The sequence below is a fragment of the Myxine glutinosa genome, chromosome 1, assembly GCF_964187855.1.
Source record: "Myxine glutinosa chromosome 1, kmMyxGlut1.1, whole genome shotgun sequence".
In the NCBI taxonomy this organism is placed as follows: Eukaryota; Metazoa; Chordata; class Myxini; order Myxiniformes; family Myxinidae; genus Myxine; species Myxine glutinosa.
In genome coordinates, this window is record NC_136261.1 from 368,756,746 (window position 1) to 368,772,476 (window position 15,731).

The window sequence follows — 15,731 nt, forward strand, 5'->3', positions numbered from 1 at the left end:
ATGCTGAAATCACTTGGCGATCTCTCCACAATAAACTTGGTAAATGAACACACCCAATGTTCTTGAGACCCGACCATACATCGACTGTAATCTATTTACCCCAAAGAGGAATGACCTTTCCTGCCACTCTCGAAGTGAGCAGGTGTTTACGCCGTAATGACATCATATACGTAATGACGTAGCATGAGGGCCGGGCGCAAAACTTCCGCTACTTTAATATATACAAGATATATATTTAACCTCCAGTAAAGTTGCAGTCACTACAAAGGGATTAGTGTTACGATTAGATTTACTGTAATAATAACGTTACGTTATTATTACGAAAATTATATTATTTAAAAAAAACCAAGGCTAATTCCTCACTTCCGCGTTATTAATATTACTAAGTACTGAACACCGCTCATCATTGATCATGAACCATATAGTTGAGTAGCCAGATAGGCCTCCCATGCACCGTCTGGAATAATTAATGGCACCTTCTTTTTTAAATGTATAAATGTGTCCTATAAGATATTTAAGATGTTCCCATTGCGAAATATTGTCCCATGGGCTTTTTATAGCGGCCATCTTGGATTTCGTCCAATATAGGTGAAAGATTTATAACCTTTGAAGTATGCATCATATAAATATGTGTGACCCCACTTTTCTATACAATTTTCACATGAGAAAACGTTTAGAAGCATCAAATTAAGGATTAAATGATGTTTTATGGACAAAAACACACATTTCGTGGAAACATATTGTTACGGAAACGGCGATGGCGCTCCCCTTAGCAAGGGGGGGGGGGGGTTAATCCCCCTTCTATTTGCACTGGCCGTCTCCGATCCTGAAGCTACCCCGCTCCCCTGTGGGGTGGGATTGGCCAAAGCGATTGGTCAAGGGATTCCCGTACACCCCCGTCAATCCCTCCACAAGGTAGGTGGGTAACTCCGCTCGAAACCACGGACAAGATGGTATTTTGCCGAGCAGTTTTAGCAGCCCGCGGTTCGAGCCGTTTAACAATGACTAAACCCGATTGCGAAGCGTTGGCCGAAATCGCACCACAGGTACTCAATGGGGGAAATCACAGAGACGATCGGATGTGAATGAAAACTCAAGAATAAGGGGGAACAGATATTTATTATTATTATTTACACAACCAAAGAAACCAAAGGAGAAGGAAAGAAACGAAAGTAACTTACAGAAGAAGAAGAAGACACAGTGCAATCCTTAAAACAAGCTTAACTTATATCCCAGACAACACAGAGGACAGACGACGAGCAGACTCACACGAATGGGGTAGATGGATGCCAGGGATCGATAGCATGGGATGGCAGCAAGGGTGGGTCCAGGCAGGAGGAACGGCTTGGGGCCTCGGGACTCAGCGGGACGCAGCTCTGCGGCTGCATCGTCGCAGCGTGGGCTCAGCTTGGTAACTCCTTCACTCGACACAGCTTCAGCACAGCTTGTAATTCCTTTGACCAGCCCAGCTCCAGCTCACGTCCTTGCCTTGGAACTTGACTCCAGCCTGAACCTTGGAACTTCAAAGTCTCTCAGCCAGAACCTTCTCAACTCAGCCTTTGAACGCCAGCTTCGTCTCCCTCTGAACTCTTGGTTCGTGCTCCCTCACTCATCTGATGAAGCAGTCCCTCTCTCCTCGTTTTATGAGGCGAGTCGCGATCAAGCCGCCGGCCTCCAGGACACGCCTATCGGTCCCTCACCTCGGCTCAGGTTGGCCGGCGAGGACTCACTGGCTCCACCTCCTGATGAGCGGCTGACAGAGCCATACCTTGGTTCTCGATCTTTAGCCAACCTCGTGTTCAATGGCGGCCCCCATGCGGAAAAGAAGAGCATCCGCTCCCATTTGCATGGCGATCGCTGTCGCAAAAATGAAGGGGTTGAAGGGGGCCTGTCTTATTTGATTCGATGCAACGCAAATGAACTAGTGGAAAACAGAGCCTTATACTGAACACAGAATAAAGAAATAACTATTTAGAAGGTCCTATGATGGCCTACGTATGTGCGATGGACTAACTAAAGGACGACCTTGGATCTTTACATTAATGGAGGTATTTACAGGAATCATTACATTATTTACAATGGGGGTATATTTACAGTGAATTACACACACAGTGCACGGTTTCCCAAATCCGTTACAATATATATTTAAAACGGCAAAACTAGAGGAAAGACACGAAGGAAATGACCCCATTGAGGCTCGGGTTAAAATTGGCCTTTACTATCCCTACTTGTCGTGAAAGGCGACGAAAAGGGGCGTCAGGTGGATTGAGCTCGGCAGATTGAGTGGCCTCTTCAATATGTTTGCGGCATACCAGCGATTTTGTCACACAACATCCATGCGTGCTCAATACTTCCAGAAGATGTTGGAGATGTGCAATCTGATCAATGATCCTGATTGGCCCAAGGGCAGACGACTCCGAGAACTCGAGGTAGCAGAGATCACAAAAGGTGAGGCTGCAGTCCAGCATGCAATAACCTCCATTCACAGCTTCAGCAACCCTTTCACTATTCCAAACAAGGACAAGCTGTACTCCCTAGCCTATGGCACAGCTGCATCTCCTGAAGTAGAGTTTGATGTGTTGAGAGCAGAAACTGCAGGACAGGCTGCCAAGCAAGAATTCATCGAGAAGCGGTTCAAGAACCAAGCGTCCGATATGGGATTCTTCGACCCTGTCAAGAAGCTCAAGCTGTTGACAATGGAGGCTGGGAACAAAGTAGCAAAACTCACATCTTCTGAAGGAAAGGTTATTAAATGCTTGACATATTTGTTTTATCAATCTTCGATTAATCTTTTGCAGCAATGCATTGCTGTGTCATTTAAAAATACTAATTTCGTATTAAGCAAATACCGGAAACATTGGTTTTGTTTATGCCCATTGCAGTTGATCCAGTACAAAGAACAGGGAGATCTCGTTTCCAGCTTCTCATCAAATCACAGCTAATCGATGAGCCATTAGATCTGTTAGAATTGATGAGATATTCCCTGACTCCAGTCCCTCCATGCCTCGGTACACCAGACGGGTTTTTTGCCTAGACCAACAAGGCCTCCATGCTTCATTAACTTTTGTCTGACCATACTGAGGAAGTGCCTTACCCCAGGGATGCTTTCCACAACCAAGACGGCAATGCCTTGTTCCATGCCCTGAAGGACCTTCCACCTACCTTTGGGGGAATCTGTCTGAAGGCACTGGATCGTATGATCTCAAAGAAGAACTTCGTCTTTTCCAGAGACTCTTATGATCAAGACTCCATTAAGGCACAGGAGAGGTCGAGGCGAGGGTTTGCACCACCACATCATTTAGACGGACCATCAACTAGGTTACCAGCTGACATGAAGCTGTTCCTCCAGAATGACATCAACAAAGAACAGTTGTGTCAGCTCCTGCTGAGAGTGTGGAGCAGCAAGGCGGCGGTATCTCGGCGAGAGGGCTGCACGGCGGCTGTCCTGGTTATGGAGGGTATGGCTCATCGTCTCACTGTTACAGATGGAGAGGTGTCGTCGTCCGAGATCCACTGCCTACGGTCCAAACAGGTATGTAGCTTTGTATATGAGAGCTAAAGTAATTCTAATCAATTTCCTGAACCCAAAAAGAGTTTGTATCGTAATATTGACAACAGAACAACATATATTTTTCAGGAGGAGACACACACGCGTGTGGTGCTTTACCTGCAGTATGCCTTGTCTTCTAGATTCAAGGACGCGGTTGTTTGTACACCCGATACGGACATATTCGTCATCCTTCTACATTATGCCTCCTCTCTCAACATCAATATCCATCTCGATACAGGAATGCGGAAGCAGCGTCAACTCATTGACATCACAGCACTTGCCAAGTCCCTGGGCAGTGATCATGCGACAGCGTTGATGGGACTGTATACATTCACTGGAGATGATTGTAACAGCGCATTCAGAGGAAAAGGCAAGGTAGGGCCTTTGAAGAAGCACCAGAAGTACCCCAGATTCCAGAAGGCATTCATTGACCTGGGGTCTGATTGGAAAGTAAAAGATGAGGACTATGATGCGCTGGAAGAGTTCACCTGCCTGATGTATGGGACCACATGTATTAAGAGCATCAATGAGGTGCGTGCTCTGATGCTGAGGAAGATGGTGGGTGACGAGGACAAGCTCACGTCAAAGTCCAAGATAGACTTTTCCCGACTTCCGCCCTGCAAGGATTCCCTCTATCCGCATATTGACAGAGTCAACTCCGTGTCTGTCAATGAAAAGAGATCCCATGTTGCAATCTACGACTGCCCACTCCCTCAGGATGGCCACAGCTGGATCAAGGATGACGGCCCCCTCGAGCCTCTATGGTCACGCGGACCGGTCCTTCCACCTTCCATGGTGGATATCCTGGAGAAAGGGGACACCGTTGACGAAAAGGACGACGAGGAAGATGAAGTGGATGACTATGACGAGCTTCTGGCATTCCTTGCTGAAGATGACGAGTGATACTGAACCGACAATGAAGAACTTTGCTGAAACAAATAGACTAATTACCTCAGATTTCTTGTAATTTTCTGTGTTTTTGGAAATAAAACATTGATACATCCGTGAATTGATGCTTCTAAACGTGTTTTCATGTGAAAATTGTATAGAAAAGTGGGGTCACACATCTTTCTATGATGTATAGATCAAAAGTTATGAATTTGTCACCTATACTGGACGAAATCCAAGATGGCCGTCATAAAAAGCCCATGGGACAATATTTCGCAATGGGAACATCTTAAATATATTGTTGCGGATATGAGGATTGCATTTTTTTGATTGTGTGTATTGTATTGTGGTAAATTGTTGTGTAACATTGGTTGGATATGGCCCCCCCTGCCTCCAGAGTTGTGTAAAGGTAAAAAGGGCGTCCCGGTAGTTAATTCCATGAAACACCACATTGAAGGACACAATAAAACCCTTGTTCAGTAGCTTATATCTTATTATGTGTTTTAGAGTAAGGCCTTGTCTTCCATTAGAATGACACTCGATTGCACCAAGTGAAAGAGATAGATTCCCTTCATTCCCATTCCCAAAAACCTCCATTTCCCCTTTCGTCGATTGGCAATTACATCCCCTCCAAAGCCGCCATTGACCACGAGGCAGGGTTGGGGAAGAAAGGTGGGTCCCCACCTCGTCATAGAGGGGAGGAGTGAGTCAGCCCCACTCAACCAACCACGAACAAGGGGTTGGACTTGGAGAGGGTGTGGAAAGGAACAGCAAGGAGGTTCGCGAAGGTTGAGGGGCGGGGCCTATATAACCCGCCGCGGGACGTTCCCCAGAGAGACATGAGATGGGCTGAGAAAGGAGAGGAGCTTTTAAGAGAGTTGCAAAGAGGTCCAGAGATGAGCTGAGAAGGGAGAATGAGCTATGACAAGAGCTGAGTTGTGAGGTCCAAAAGCAGAGATCATCCGGGGAAGCGCAACAGCCCGCTATTCGTCAACTTGCTCACCAGCGGCAGCGTCTACAGTAGCAGCGGCAGCAGCGTCCCCAGCAGCAACAACGCTCGCCAGCCATTTGGGGCCTGGACGGCGGTTTGGAGCAGGGCCGCGAAGGAACGGCGGCTGCCCAACGCGCCGATTCGTGCAGCCGGACCCACCGGACCTTTCCTCTCCTTCCAGCCAATTCCTATCATCATTCCCCGTGTGAGTCGTCTTTGTTTGTTCTGTCCTGGGTAGGTAATTAAGTCTGTATAAGCTAGTAATTTGCACTGTGTCACCTGCTTTTTCATGTCCCCTGTAAATAACCGTGACTGCTCTTTTTGCTTATGTGTGTGTAAATAATAATAAACCCCGTTACTCTTCTGTACGTCTTCTTCTTCTTCCTCTTTGCATTCGTCGTCTTAGTCTTTTCCCTATTGAATAGCTGTGGCGCGATACGGCCAACGTCTGGGTGAATCGGGTGAGTCGGGGGAAAAACTGTTCGGCCGCGGTACCTCCGCTCGGTAAATAACATCTAATCCGCGGACCGTAACAATATTATAGGACACCTTTATGCATTTAAAAAACAAGGTGCCGTTAATTATTCCAGAGGGTTCATGGGGGGCCTATCTGGCTACTCAACTAATACACTGCTTCAATCCATCAAGTTTCCATTCACGACATTGGGATTAAAGTGTTATGGTTATATTTCCTACAATATTTTTATTATTACGAAAATGATACGACTGAAACGATACCACTGTATTAAGAAACCTGGGCTAATTTGTCCGAAGCGGCAGGTGAGTCATAACGCCTAAGGCCTTTACGTACGTACCGTATTGTTGGAAGAGCCTTAACGCCGATGCTTTCGATATTTGATGGTCATTTTAACAATCAGTTTGTTTGTGTTTGACACTGAATGAAAAACATAAAGGTAGAGGATGGCGATTGTGATATATGACAGGTTCGACGATATGCTCGGCATGAACAACATATAAATCAAAATGGCGGTGCGTGGAGAGTCAGTTCTGATCAGTCAGCTCCGTAATGACATCAGACGTAATCACATCACCCTGTCATGTGACCAGGTCCTCAGCTCTGATTGGTATACGTTTGAGGGGACATACATACATACGGACAAACACTGTTCCAGACGGCCCTGCCCGATGGGCTATGCCGTAATAAATCACATCGCTCCTCTCTACGCATGCGCGATAGGGACGAATTAAAAGTCAAAGTACTGTCAAACTTCAGGTTTGTTTTCCGATAGAAATGAAACGTCATGTATATTGCATATATATATATATATATATATATATATATATATATATATATCTCAAACGAAAATTTCATTTTAACGGAGTCCAATACATTCTGATGTCACGTGGTAAGGTTCGACCATTAACAACAATTCCTGAGCTTCTGAGGTTCGTTAAACGATTAACTCTATCATGGACCAAGAAGATGTCATCCGAGGGAGTCGTAGTTCCGTTCGAATGAGCACAAGCACAAGTCTGCGGGATAGCATCATTGACATCTTGCTTAGAGGTGAGTATGCATACTAGAGTCCCTGTATAAAGAGAGTTGTGTCAACTCAAATTTGGACGCCATTTTGTGTCTAAGTGTGTCGGATTAGATATACATGTACATTCGCGATATGGGGTGATATATTCTAAACCTGCTAAAAAAAATTTTACTACATATATTTAGTCTTATTATTACATACAGGTGATATTTGTTTTGTCAAAAACTCAGCTATTGCCGTGAAAAAGAGCTGTGTGGTGATATTAAAAGTGGTATGGCAATGCATATTACAAGCCAACACTGCATATAAGAGCTAACATTATAAGTAAGACAAACCAATGCTGTCGTTCTCTGAATTTTAATAACTTTTAGAAAGGAGTGTGGGCATATCCAATATTTTTTAAAGGGTGCCGAGAGCAATTCCGGTGTAGGACTTCCAGCCGACATATAGTCTAACACACTTAAAACAAATTCTGTACGTGGTATTGCCATATTTCTATAGTGTACAACTTTAGTTTTATCGACATTTATATTCAATTTCCATTGTAATGATTTAACAAGCTGCAAGTCAGCTTCTGTCTCTGACATAAGGAAAACGTCATCGGCATCTAGTAAGATTGAAACGCTCATTTATTACTACACCCTTGCCCAGAACTCTGATGGATATTGCCTGATCGATTAATATGTTTCATAGCTGGCGACTTAATTAACACTTAATTTTCGAGTGCGCCAAGCCGTAATTAAACAGAGAAAAAACTTTTAAAAATACCTGCAGTGTGCACGGTTCGTCTAGTCGAACAGATATGGAAAAGCACAGATAAGACGTCGTATTCACCATAACTTGTTTAATTTCATCAGGAAAACGATGAGGCCAACACAGTAAACATTCAGTACAAAACTTGGTTCATACATTCAGTACAGAACATGATTCATACATTCAGACCGTAAGAAAACTCTGCCCGTAATACAACACTCTGACCAGACCAACACTTCATCCCACTACGTTCACTCCTCACAAGTGAAACTCATCACTACTCCGTTCACTCCTCACAAGTGAGACTCATCACTACTCCGTCACCATACCATACTCATCCATCATCTAGATACGTTAGATACTTATCCATACGTTACTCATCCATACGTTAGACTCATCCATACGTTAGAGCATATAGAATAGATACTTAGAGCAGACAAACACAAATCACTTCCCTTTAAAAGGGTTTTCAACGGACAGACAACCAAAAAAAAACCGAGCAGATACAATTGCTTTTGAACATCGATCATCAAGCGGCGTGGGCCTACCTGGCAGAGTCTCGAGGAGTCGATCGCTTTCCAGCTCTTTCGTCTGACTTTCGCTTCCCAAATTTGTCTTCTGACTTTATCACTTGGAAATCTATACATCTTATATTTCCCAGATTGGTTTGAACAACCAAAAGCAGAACAACCAGTCATTTTGTTTGGCAATAAACAACATTCCCGTACCAAGCTGACGTTCACGCACGGTGAAGTTAGACACAAAATGGCGCCACGAAATCACGTGACCAGAAATCTCGGGTCAGCGCATGGCGCAACTCTCTTTATACAGGGACTCTAATGCATACCTCTCGACCTCGGGCATTGTGTCAGCTCCCAGGTAGTCGATGATTCAATGCTCCAAGGGATCCGGTGGGTTGCACAAAGTCTGTATGTACTGAGGAATTAGCAAAATCAAACAAAAAACCCATCGGGCTGAAGAGGTGAACCTGTCTCCATTTTACAAACCTCTAAATAAACAGGTGAGAAGGGGCGGGCGCACAAACAGGTCTGGCAGAGGAGTCTGGATTCAAACTCATGTTCCCACAAAAGATATCCAGTTGAACGTCAAGTTGAAGGTTCGATTCACACCTCTAAACTAAAGTTGCGGAGCCGACAGTATAAAAATTACTACAAGTACAATGTTGAACCAGGATGAACAAAACGGAGAGGGCGGAGAAGAGTTAACCTCGACTGGTACCCCTAGAAACCAAAGCACGTCAGCCAATGACGAGGAAGAGACAACAGATGTGGCAGCGTATGGGAAACACATTCATAGCACAGGACACGTGGGATTGCGGGACACAGCATGGGACATGAGGGATTGTGGGACGCAGCATGGGACACAGCACGGGACACGTGGAATTGCGGGACGCAGCACAGGACACGTGAAATACAGGTTCCAGCACCGGACACGTGGCCCGTTATGTACAAGTGTCCAAATTACCAAATATTTTCAAAATTCAGATCAGAAGAAAGAGCAATAAATAAACTGGAAACATGTCGTGCATAGCACGATACTTGCGAAATCCCTAAAATAAGTTGTTGGCCTATGATGACCTCAAAAATAATTGGTGGTAGAAATCAGTGACCTGGTACGCAAATTCTCTTAAAATTTCAAGTCAATCAGATGAAAATTGAGGATTTTAGAAACTTGGCCGATGTTGACCTTTTGGCCTATGTTGACCTCAAAAATAGTTGGGGGTTGAATTTAGTGACCAGATATGCAAATCCTCTTCGAATTTAAAATTAATTGGATGAAAATTGAGGATTTTAGAAACTTTGCCTATGTTGACCTTTTGGCCGATGTTGACCAAAAAAAACTTGGTGGTTGAATTTATGATGAGATATGCAAATCCCCCTAAAATTAAAAGTCAATCAGTTGAAAATTGAGGATTCTAGAAATTTGGCCTATGTTGACCTTTTGGCCTATGTTGACATAAAAAATACGTGGTGGTTGAAATCAGTGACCGTATATGCAAATCCTCTTCAAATTTCAAGTCAATCGGATGAAAATTGAGCATTTTAGAAACTTGGCCTGTGTTGACGTTTTGGCCTATGTTGACCTAAAAAAACGGTGGTTGAATTTAGTGACGAGATATGCAAATCCTCCTAAATTAAAAGTCAATCGGTTGAAAATTGAGGATTCTAGAAATTTGGCCTATGTTGACCTTTTGGCCTATGTTGACATAAAAAATACGTGGTGGTTGAATTCAGTGACCGCATATGCAAATCCTCTTCAAATTTCAAGTCAATCGGATGAAAATTGAGCATTTTAGAAATCTGACAAAGTTGGTGGTGACCTTAGGCCTATGTGGACCTTTTGACCCCGAAAACAATAGGCTTCTTGCTTATGACCAACTCTACCATTTGGTGAAGTTTCGTGAAGATCGGGTGAAAATTGTGACCTGTAGGCGACTGACATACAGACAAATATATAGACAACAGACAGACACAATAACGCACAAGACCAACCAATATACTTGAAAAATCTTCCATTTTCGCAAGTAATAATCAGTGGATTGAATATAACATTGTAAGTTTTATTCAATCTAATAACATGAGCAAGGATACTTAGTCTGTTAAATGTCACCTGTTAAGATAGGTTTTGATATTTTAGGATATGGTGGAATCTATTAGGATTCCATTCAGTTTTTCTGTTAGGGATCCATTAGGTCCGCTTGTTATGATTCTGTAAAGACATCCTGTCAGGATCTGTTGGGTCCTCCTCATTAGGATCTCTTAGATCCTCTGTTAGCTCCAACGTGTAAGGCCCTCTCCAAAATCTGGGGGATTACACAAAAGTTGATTGAAAATGAAAATAAATACATATCAAATAATCTCGTCAGTTGATCCACCTTATATGGTTGTATTACCTTTTTAATCCTCATTTATTTTCTTTCAATGATTCGTTCACCCTTTGTTTCTCTATTTTGAATGTGGAGTCGTGGTTTTTGCAAAGATGAGTAGCTTTTCCATCTTTTCCGTCACCGCCTTGGGCCCTTGCGTTATCTCAAGCTGTGCTCTTGATGCCTACGGCACATGAGAGAGCAAGAAGAGGGGAGGAGTTGTGGAGGGAAGAGGGGAGAAGGGAGAAGAGGACGGACGAAAGATGAAATCCCACATTTAGATGAATTATGTATAAACAAGTTTTTCAAATGAATTATTTTTATTCATAACTGCAGAGATCAAACCAAACAATGTTAAAGTTGAAAGCAGTTACATATGTCAGGAATACCAGCAAAAGAACCACCTTTAGAGGCCATTTCCCCCTGCAGAGTGGGGGTTGGCCGTTTTCGGGCACTGTGGTCCCCTTTTTGAAGCAATGTTTTATGGCCGGATGCCCTTCCTGCCACCAACCCTTTTGTGACACAGGGAATTACCAGTGAACTGGTACTCAATTTGCCGACCTCGGAAGGATGACAGGCTGAGTCAACCCCTTGCCATTAATTCAGCGATCGACCGGGATTCAGAACCCAGGATCCAAGGATCCCAAGCCGGCACCCTAACCACTAAGCCAACACGAGGCTACACGAGTACCAGCAACCCCCCCCCCCCCCCAAAAAAAAAACAAGTACGAAACAAAATCACTGGTTGTAAAAGTATTCAGCCCCTTAAGTCAGTACTACGAGGTTTTTGGGGTATTTCTCTACCAGCCTTGTACAGTGAGACGGTGAAATATTTGCACATTCTTCACGTGAAAATTGCTCCAGTACTGCCAAATTTGATGGGGATCGTCGATGGGACTGCAATCTTCAAGTTTCACCATAAATGTTCAATTGAGTTCAAGTCAGGACTTTGACTGGGCAACTCAAGAACATTCATTTTCTTCTTATTCAGCCACTCTCATGTGGCTTTAACTTTGTGCTTCGGATCATTGTCCTGTTGGAATGTGAATCTCCTACCCAGTTTAAGATCCATGACTGACTCAAGCAGGTTTTCATCAAGGATTCTCCTGTATTTTGCACCGTCCATTGTCCCTTCTATCCTGACAAGCTTGCCAGTCTCTGCTGATGAAAAGCCGTCCCATAACATGATGCTGCCACCACCATGCTTGGCAGTAGGGGATGTTGTTGACTGGGTGATGACTGGGTGATGTGCAGTGTTAGGATTGCTCCAGACGTTACGCTTTGAATTTCGACCAAAAAATTCAATTTTTGTCTAGTCTGACCACAAAACTTTTCTCCATGTGCCTGCAGTATCATGAAGATGCTCTCTCTCAAACTCCATCCCAGACAAAGAGCCTTGCAGATATTTCAAAGTCATTATTAACTTTACATTGACATCCCAAAACAGTGTCCTGCTTGCCCGGCTACTGAGTTTGGATGGGCGACCTGATCTGGGTAGAGTCTGGGTGGTATGATGCATCTTCCGCTTCTTAGTGATGGGTTTCAGCGTACTCAAAGAGATGAGTGCCTTTGAAATTGGGTTCCAATGGGGCATCCCATTAAAATCTGACATCCATAGTGAAAGAGAGATCAGAGGTTTTCTGTGTGCAAACCTCATGCTTAGTGACTCAACAATTCTTTTACCATGACGACTCAACTTTTACCCACTGTGTATTGGTCCGTGGAGGACATTCAGATTGGTGTCTTATAATCTAATCTTTGTTGTCTTCCTCTCCGCTAAAATTCCTCAAATTCATTGGACCTGCCTGTTGGACATTGCCCTTCTTCTGTTATCTGTGAGACACATAATCGCTGCTCCTTGTATACCTCGGTGGTGCCATTTTGCTGATTCACGCGCCATTTTGAGAAGGCGGAATGTTGACCTGTGCTTACTTTCAGAGCTCATCGTCCCTGAAACCCCTCCTGTCCTTCAACCAAATCGTCCTTTTCAGCTTGGAGTTCCCATCTTCATTATCTGTGGTACAGCTGTAACAACTGAAACGGGTGTCCTGACGTTGACACATAACGATATATACATATATATGAATGATGCAACCAGCAGAACCTCTTCACAGTTGGGAGGAATACAAGGACAGGATAAATGATTATTAAAATAAAGGCTTTACATTGCCGTGACATTACGAGAGATCTCGCGAGATCTTGGAGACGGCGGCAGGGATTTTCGAAGCTCCACACGGTCTCCACGTTTTTCGAAGTTAAGTCTGTTCACAATTGTATTTTGTCGAAACTGTATTTATCTTTCGGTGTGTGAAGTTATTGTGTGCAACTTTGGTTGTTTCTCGGTGTTTATCTTTCATAAATTGATCGTCTGTTTGCCGTGTCGCGAGCAAGGCCTTGTACAGTGTGCACTGTACAACCTTGAGGCTTTGTTTTTCTCTCAGTGGTCCGTCGTTTGTGATCCAATAACTTTCGTTCTCTGTATTCCCAGTCTTTTCACCCATAGCCTACTTCCTTGTGTAAATCTCAACTCAAAAAAAAAACAAAAACAAAAAAAAAACATTTCCTTCTCTGTTCTCATTCGTTTATTCATTCTTATTCGTTCGTTCGTTCTTCGACCACGTGTTTCTCCCCCATTTCCCCAGATAGTTTTCACTCATTAACCTTCAATGTTTACACTTTCCCCTCAAGTTATGTATTCCGTCATATTTTATAACACCTTTTTCTTCTTCTTCTTTAAAAGGCTGCTTTCGACTTGCTCACCAAATCAACTCATCCCAAAAAAAATATCCATCTCCTATAGTGCCTTTGTTCTACATTCCCTAAACTCTCCTGCACTCCATCCTCCATCCAGCGTCCTTAAACGTATTTTTAACTCAAAGGTCACAAGAAACTCATTTTGCAATAAATGTTCGTTTCCCATAAATCGTACACTTTCAAAAATCCAATCTCACCCCTCCCCTCCAAATCTTCCCCATAACCCCTCCCCTCCAAATCTTCCCCATCACCCCTCCCCTCCAAATCTTCCCCATCACCCATCCCTTTCAAATCTCCCCCCTTGCCCCCTCCCTCCTAAACTACCCCCTCACCCCTCCCCGCCAAGACGCCCCCTCGCCCCTCCCCTCCTAGACTCCTGCCTCACCCCTCCCCTCCAAATCTCCCCCATATCCCATCCCTTTCAAATCCCTCCCCTTGTCCCTTCCCTCCCAAACTCCCCCCTCACCCCTCCCCTTCAAATCTCCCCACCCTCATTGCTTCTCAATTTCCCCCCGCTCACTCCCCCTCCTCAAAGCGTCCTCCCCGCTTCTTCCCCCTTCAAACTCTCACCTCCATCTCCCCCAACCTTCTGCCTCGCTCTTCCCCCTCCTCAAATAACACCTCATTGTGGCTCACCCAATCACCATCAAACCTTTTGTCCGCCCCATCCTTCCCTTTCTCCGAGCTATTCTGAAATCTCTGACACACCTTCAACAGCTCTCCCTACCTCTTCCACCTCTTCCACATCTTACCCTACCCCTCCTCCCCCCTGTTCTGTATCTGATGCTCCCCCTTCCTCTTCATTAACGGTATGGACCTCAAACATCCGGGGCCTTCGTTCAAACTTAACCGATCTCTCCATACAGGTTGCTTCTGTCAAACCAGACGTGATCTGCTTAACAGAAACTTTCCTCCTTTATGATGTCTCTGATTCCATAGTATCTCTCCCGGGCTACTCCCTCCTCCGGTATGATAGACCTGAGCCTCGTCCTGGAGGCGGGGTTGCTATCTTTATCAAAAACTCTCTTCCTCACTCGCCCTGCACTGCACTCTCTCCACCTCACCCCCAGGAATACCTCTGGCTACGGCTTCCCCTTCGCTCCCACCTCTTGTTCATATGTGTGTTGTACCGTCCACCAAACAGTGATGACTCCATCTACATCTCGCTGTCTGATGACATGGACCAACTTCTATCTACTCATCCCAACTCTCTCTTCCTCATATGTGGTGATTTCAACTGTCATCATGCCAGTTGGCTGGGTGTGGGTACCTCTCTCACCAGCCATGGCTCCTCAGCAAAGGACTTCTGCGACTCACTGGGACTGACACAATCTGTCAATTTCCCGACCCGGATCTCAGTCAACGGAACATCTTCTCTTCTGGACTTGGTTATGACTAACTTCCCTGAAAATGTCTGCTGCTCTTCTTCTGCTCCGATCGGAACATCTGATCATGTCCTTGTTAAAGTGGACATCTCTCTGACCATCCTCAGGGAGCCTGCTCAGCGTCGACGAGTCTGGCATTTCACTCAGGCCAACTGGCACGGTCTTCAAGCAGCCATCAATCATCTGGACTGGTCTCCCATCTCTACCACCTCTGACATCAACTCATCCTGGGAATTCTTCCAAAGTAAATTGCTCTCTCTCATGCACAGATTTATCCCATCTCGTCTTCAGTTGTCATACCCTTCCTCCCGTCCATGGTACACGGAATCTTGTGGTGAGGCTGTTGCCCAGAAACAACTTGCCTTCGTCTCCTGGAAAGCAAATCCAACGGAAGGAAATCTCATTTCCTTTCACAAAGCCCGAAACAAGTGTGTGTCCACCCTCAGGAGAGCCAGGAAACAATATCTCTCCGTTCTCAAGACCGAACTCTCTTATCTGTCTCCCTCTTCCAAATCCTGGTGGCATCTGGTCAAATCCGTTTCTGGTGTTTGTTCCCCCTCCATCCCCTCCCTTACCTCAAACGGCTACACAGCTGACTCCGCACGTGAAAAAGCTGAATGCCTCAACTCTGTGTTTGCCTCTAAATCTTGTGTCCCAAACCCATCCCTCTCTGTACCCACCATACCCAGTCGTACCCTGCTGCTCCTGGACTCCGTGTCCTTTCCTCCTGACAAGGTGGAAAAGTTTCTGTCAACCCTCGACTCTGATTCTGCAACTGGACCCGACGGCATCAGCCCACGGGTCCTAAAATCCTGCTCTGCTGCTCTATCTCACCCTCTCTCTGTTCTCTTCACCCTCTCTTTTGCTCAAGGTCAACTGCCATCTGCTTGGAAATCAGCCAACATCACCGCTTTGCACAAAAAAGGTGCAAAAACAGATCCTAGCAACTACAGACCAATCAGCCTTCTCCCAATTATCAGCAAAGTCATGGAATCCATCATTGCTTCTGATATGAAAT

General features: G+C 44.8%; 3 protein-coding genes across 3 annotated transcripts in view; 2 read left to right on the forward strand and 1 right to left on the reverse strand.

Moving 5' to 3' along the window:
* LOC137414956 (E3 ubiquitin/ISG15 ligase TRIM25-like) overlaps nt 1–15,731 on the forward strand; it is a 1,058,494-nt gene that overhangs the window by 207,928 nt on the left and 834,835 nt on the right. The window lies entirely within an intron of this gene.
* LOC137410935 (uncharacterized) lies at nt 1,378–4,453 on the forward strand. The gene is made up of 3 exons (XM_068096376.2): nt 1,378–2,744; nt 3,350–3,532; nt 3,638–4,453. Exons 1-3 carry the CDS (start codon nt 2,298–2,300, stop codon nt 4,451–4,453), a joined length of 1,446 nt encoding a protein of 481 aa, XP_067952477.2. The 5' UTR covers nt 1,378–2,297.
* The window catches only part of LOC137419277 (dynein axonemal intermediate chain 1-like), a 99,431-nt gene continuing 94,027 nt past the window's right edge, over nt 10,328–15,731 (reverse strand). The window contains exons 13-14 of the mRNA XM_078771111.1: nt 10,602–10,758; nt 10,328–10,511 (exon numbers count right to left, since the gene is read on the reverse strand). Coding sequence (XP_078627237.1) covers nt 10,654–10,758 — 105 coding nt within the window. The 3' untranslated portion in view covers nt 10,328–10,511; nt 10,602–10,653. The remainder of the gene's footprint in view (nt 10,512–10,601; nt 10,759–15,731) is intronic.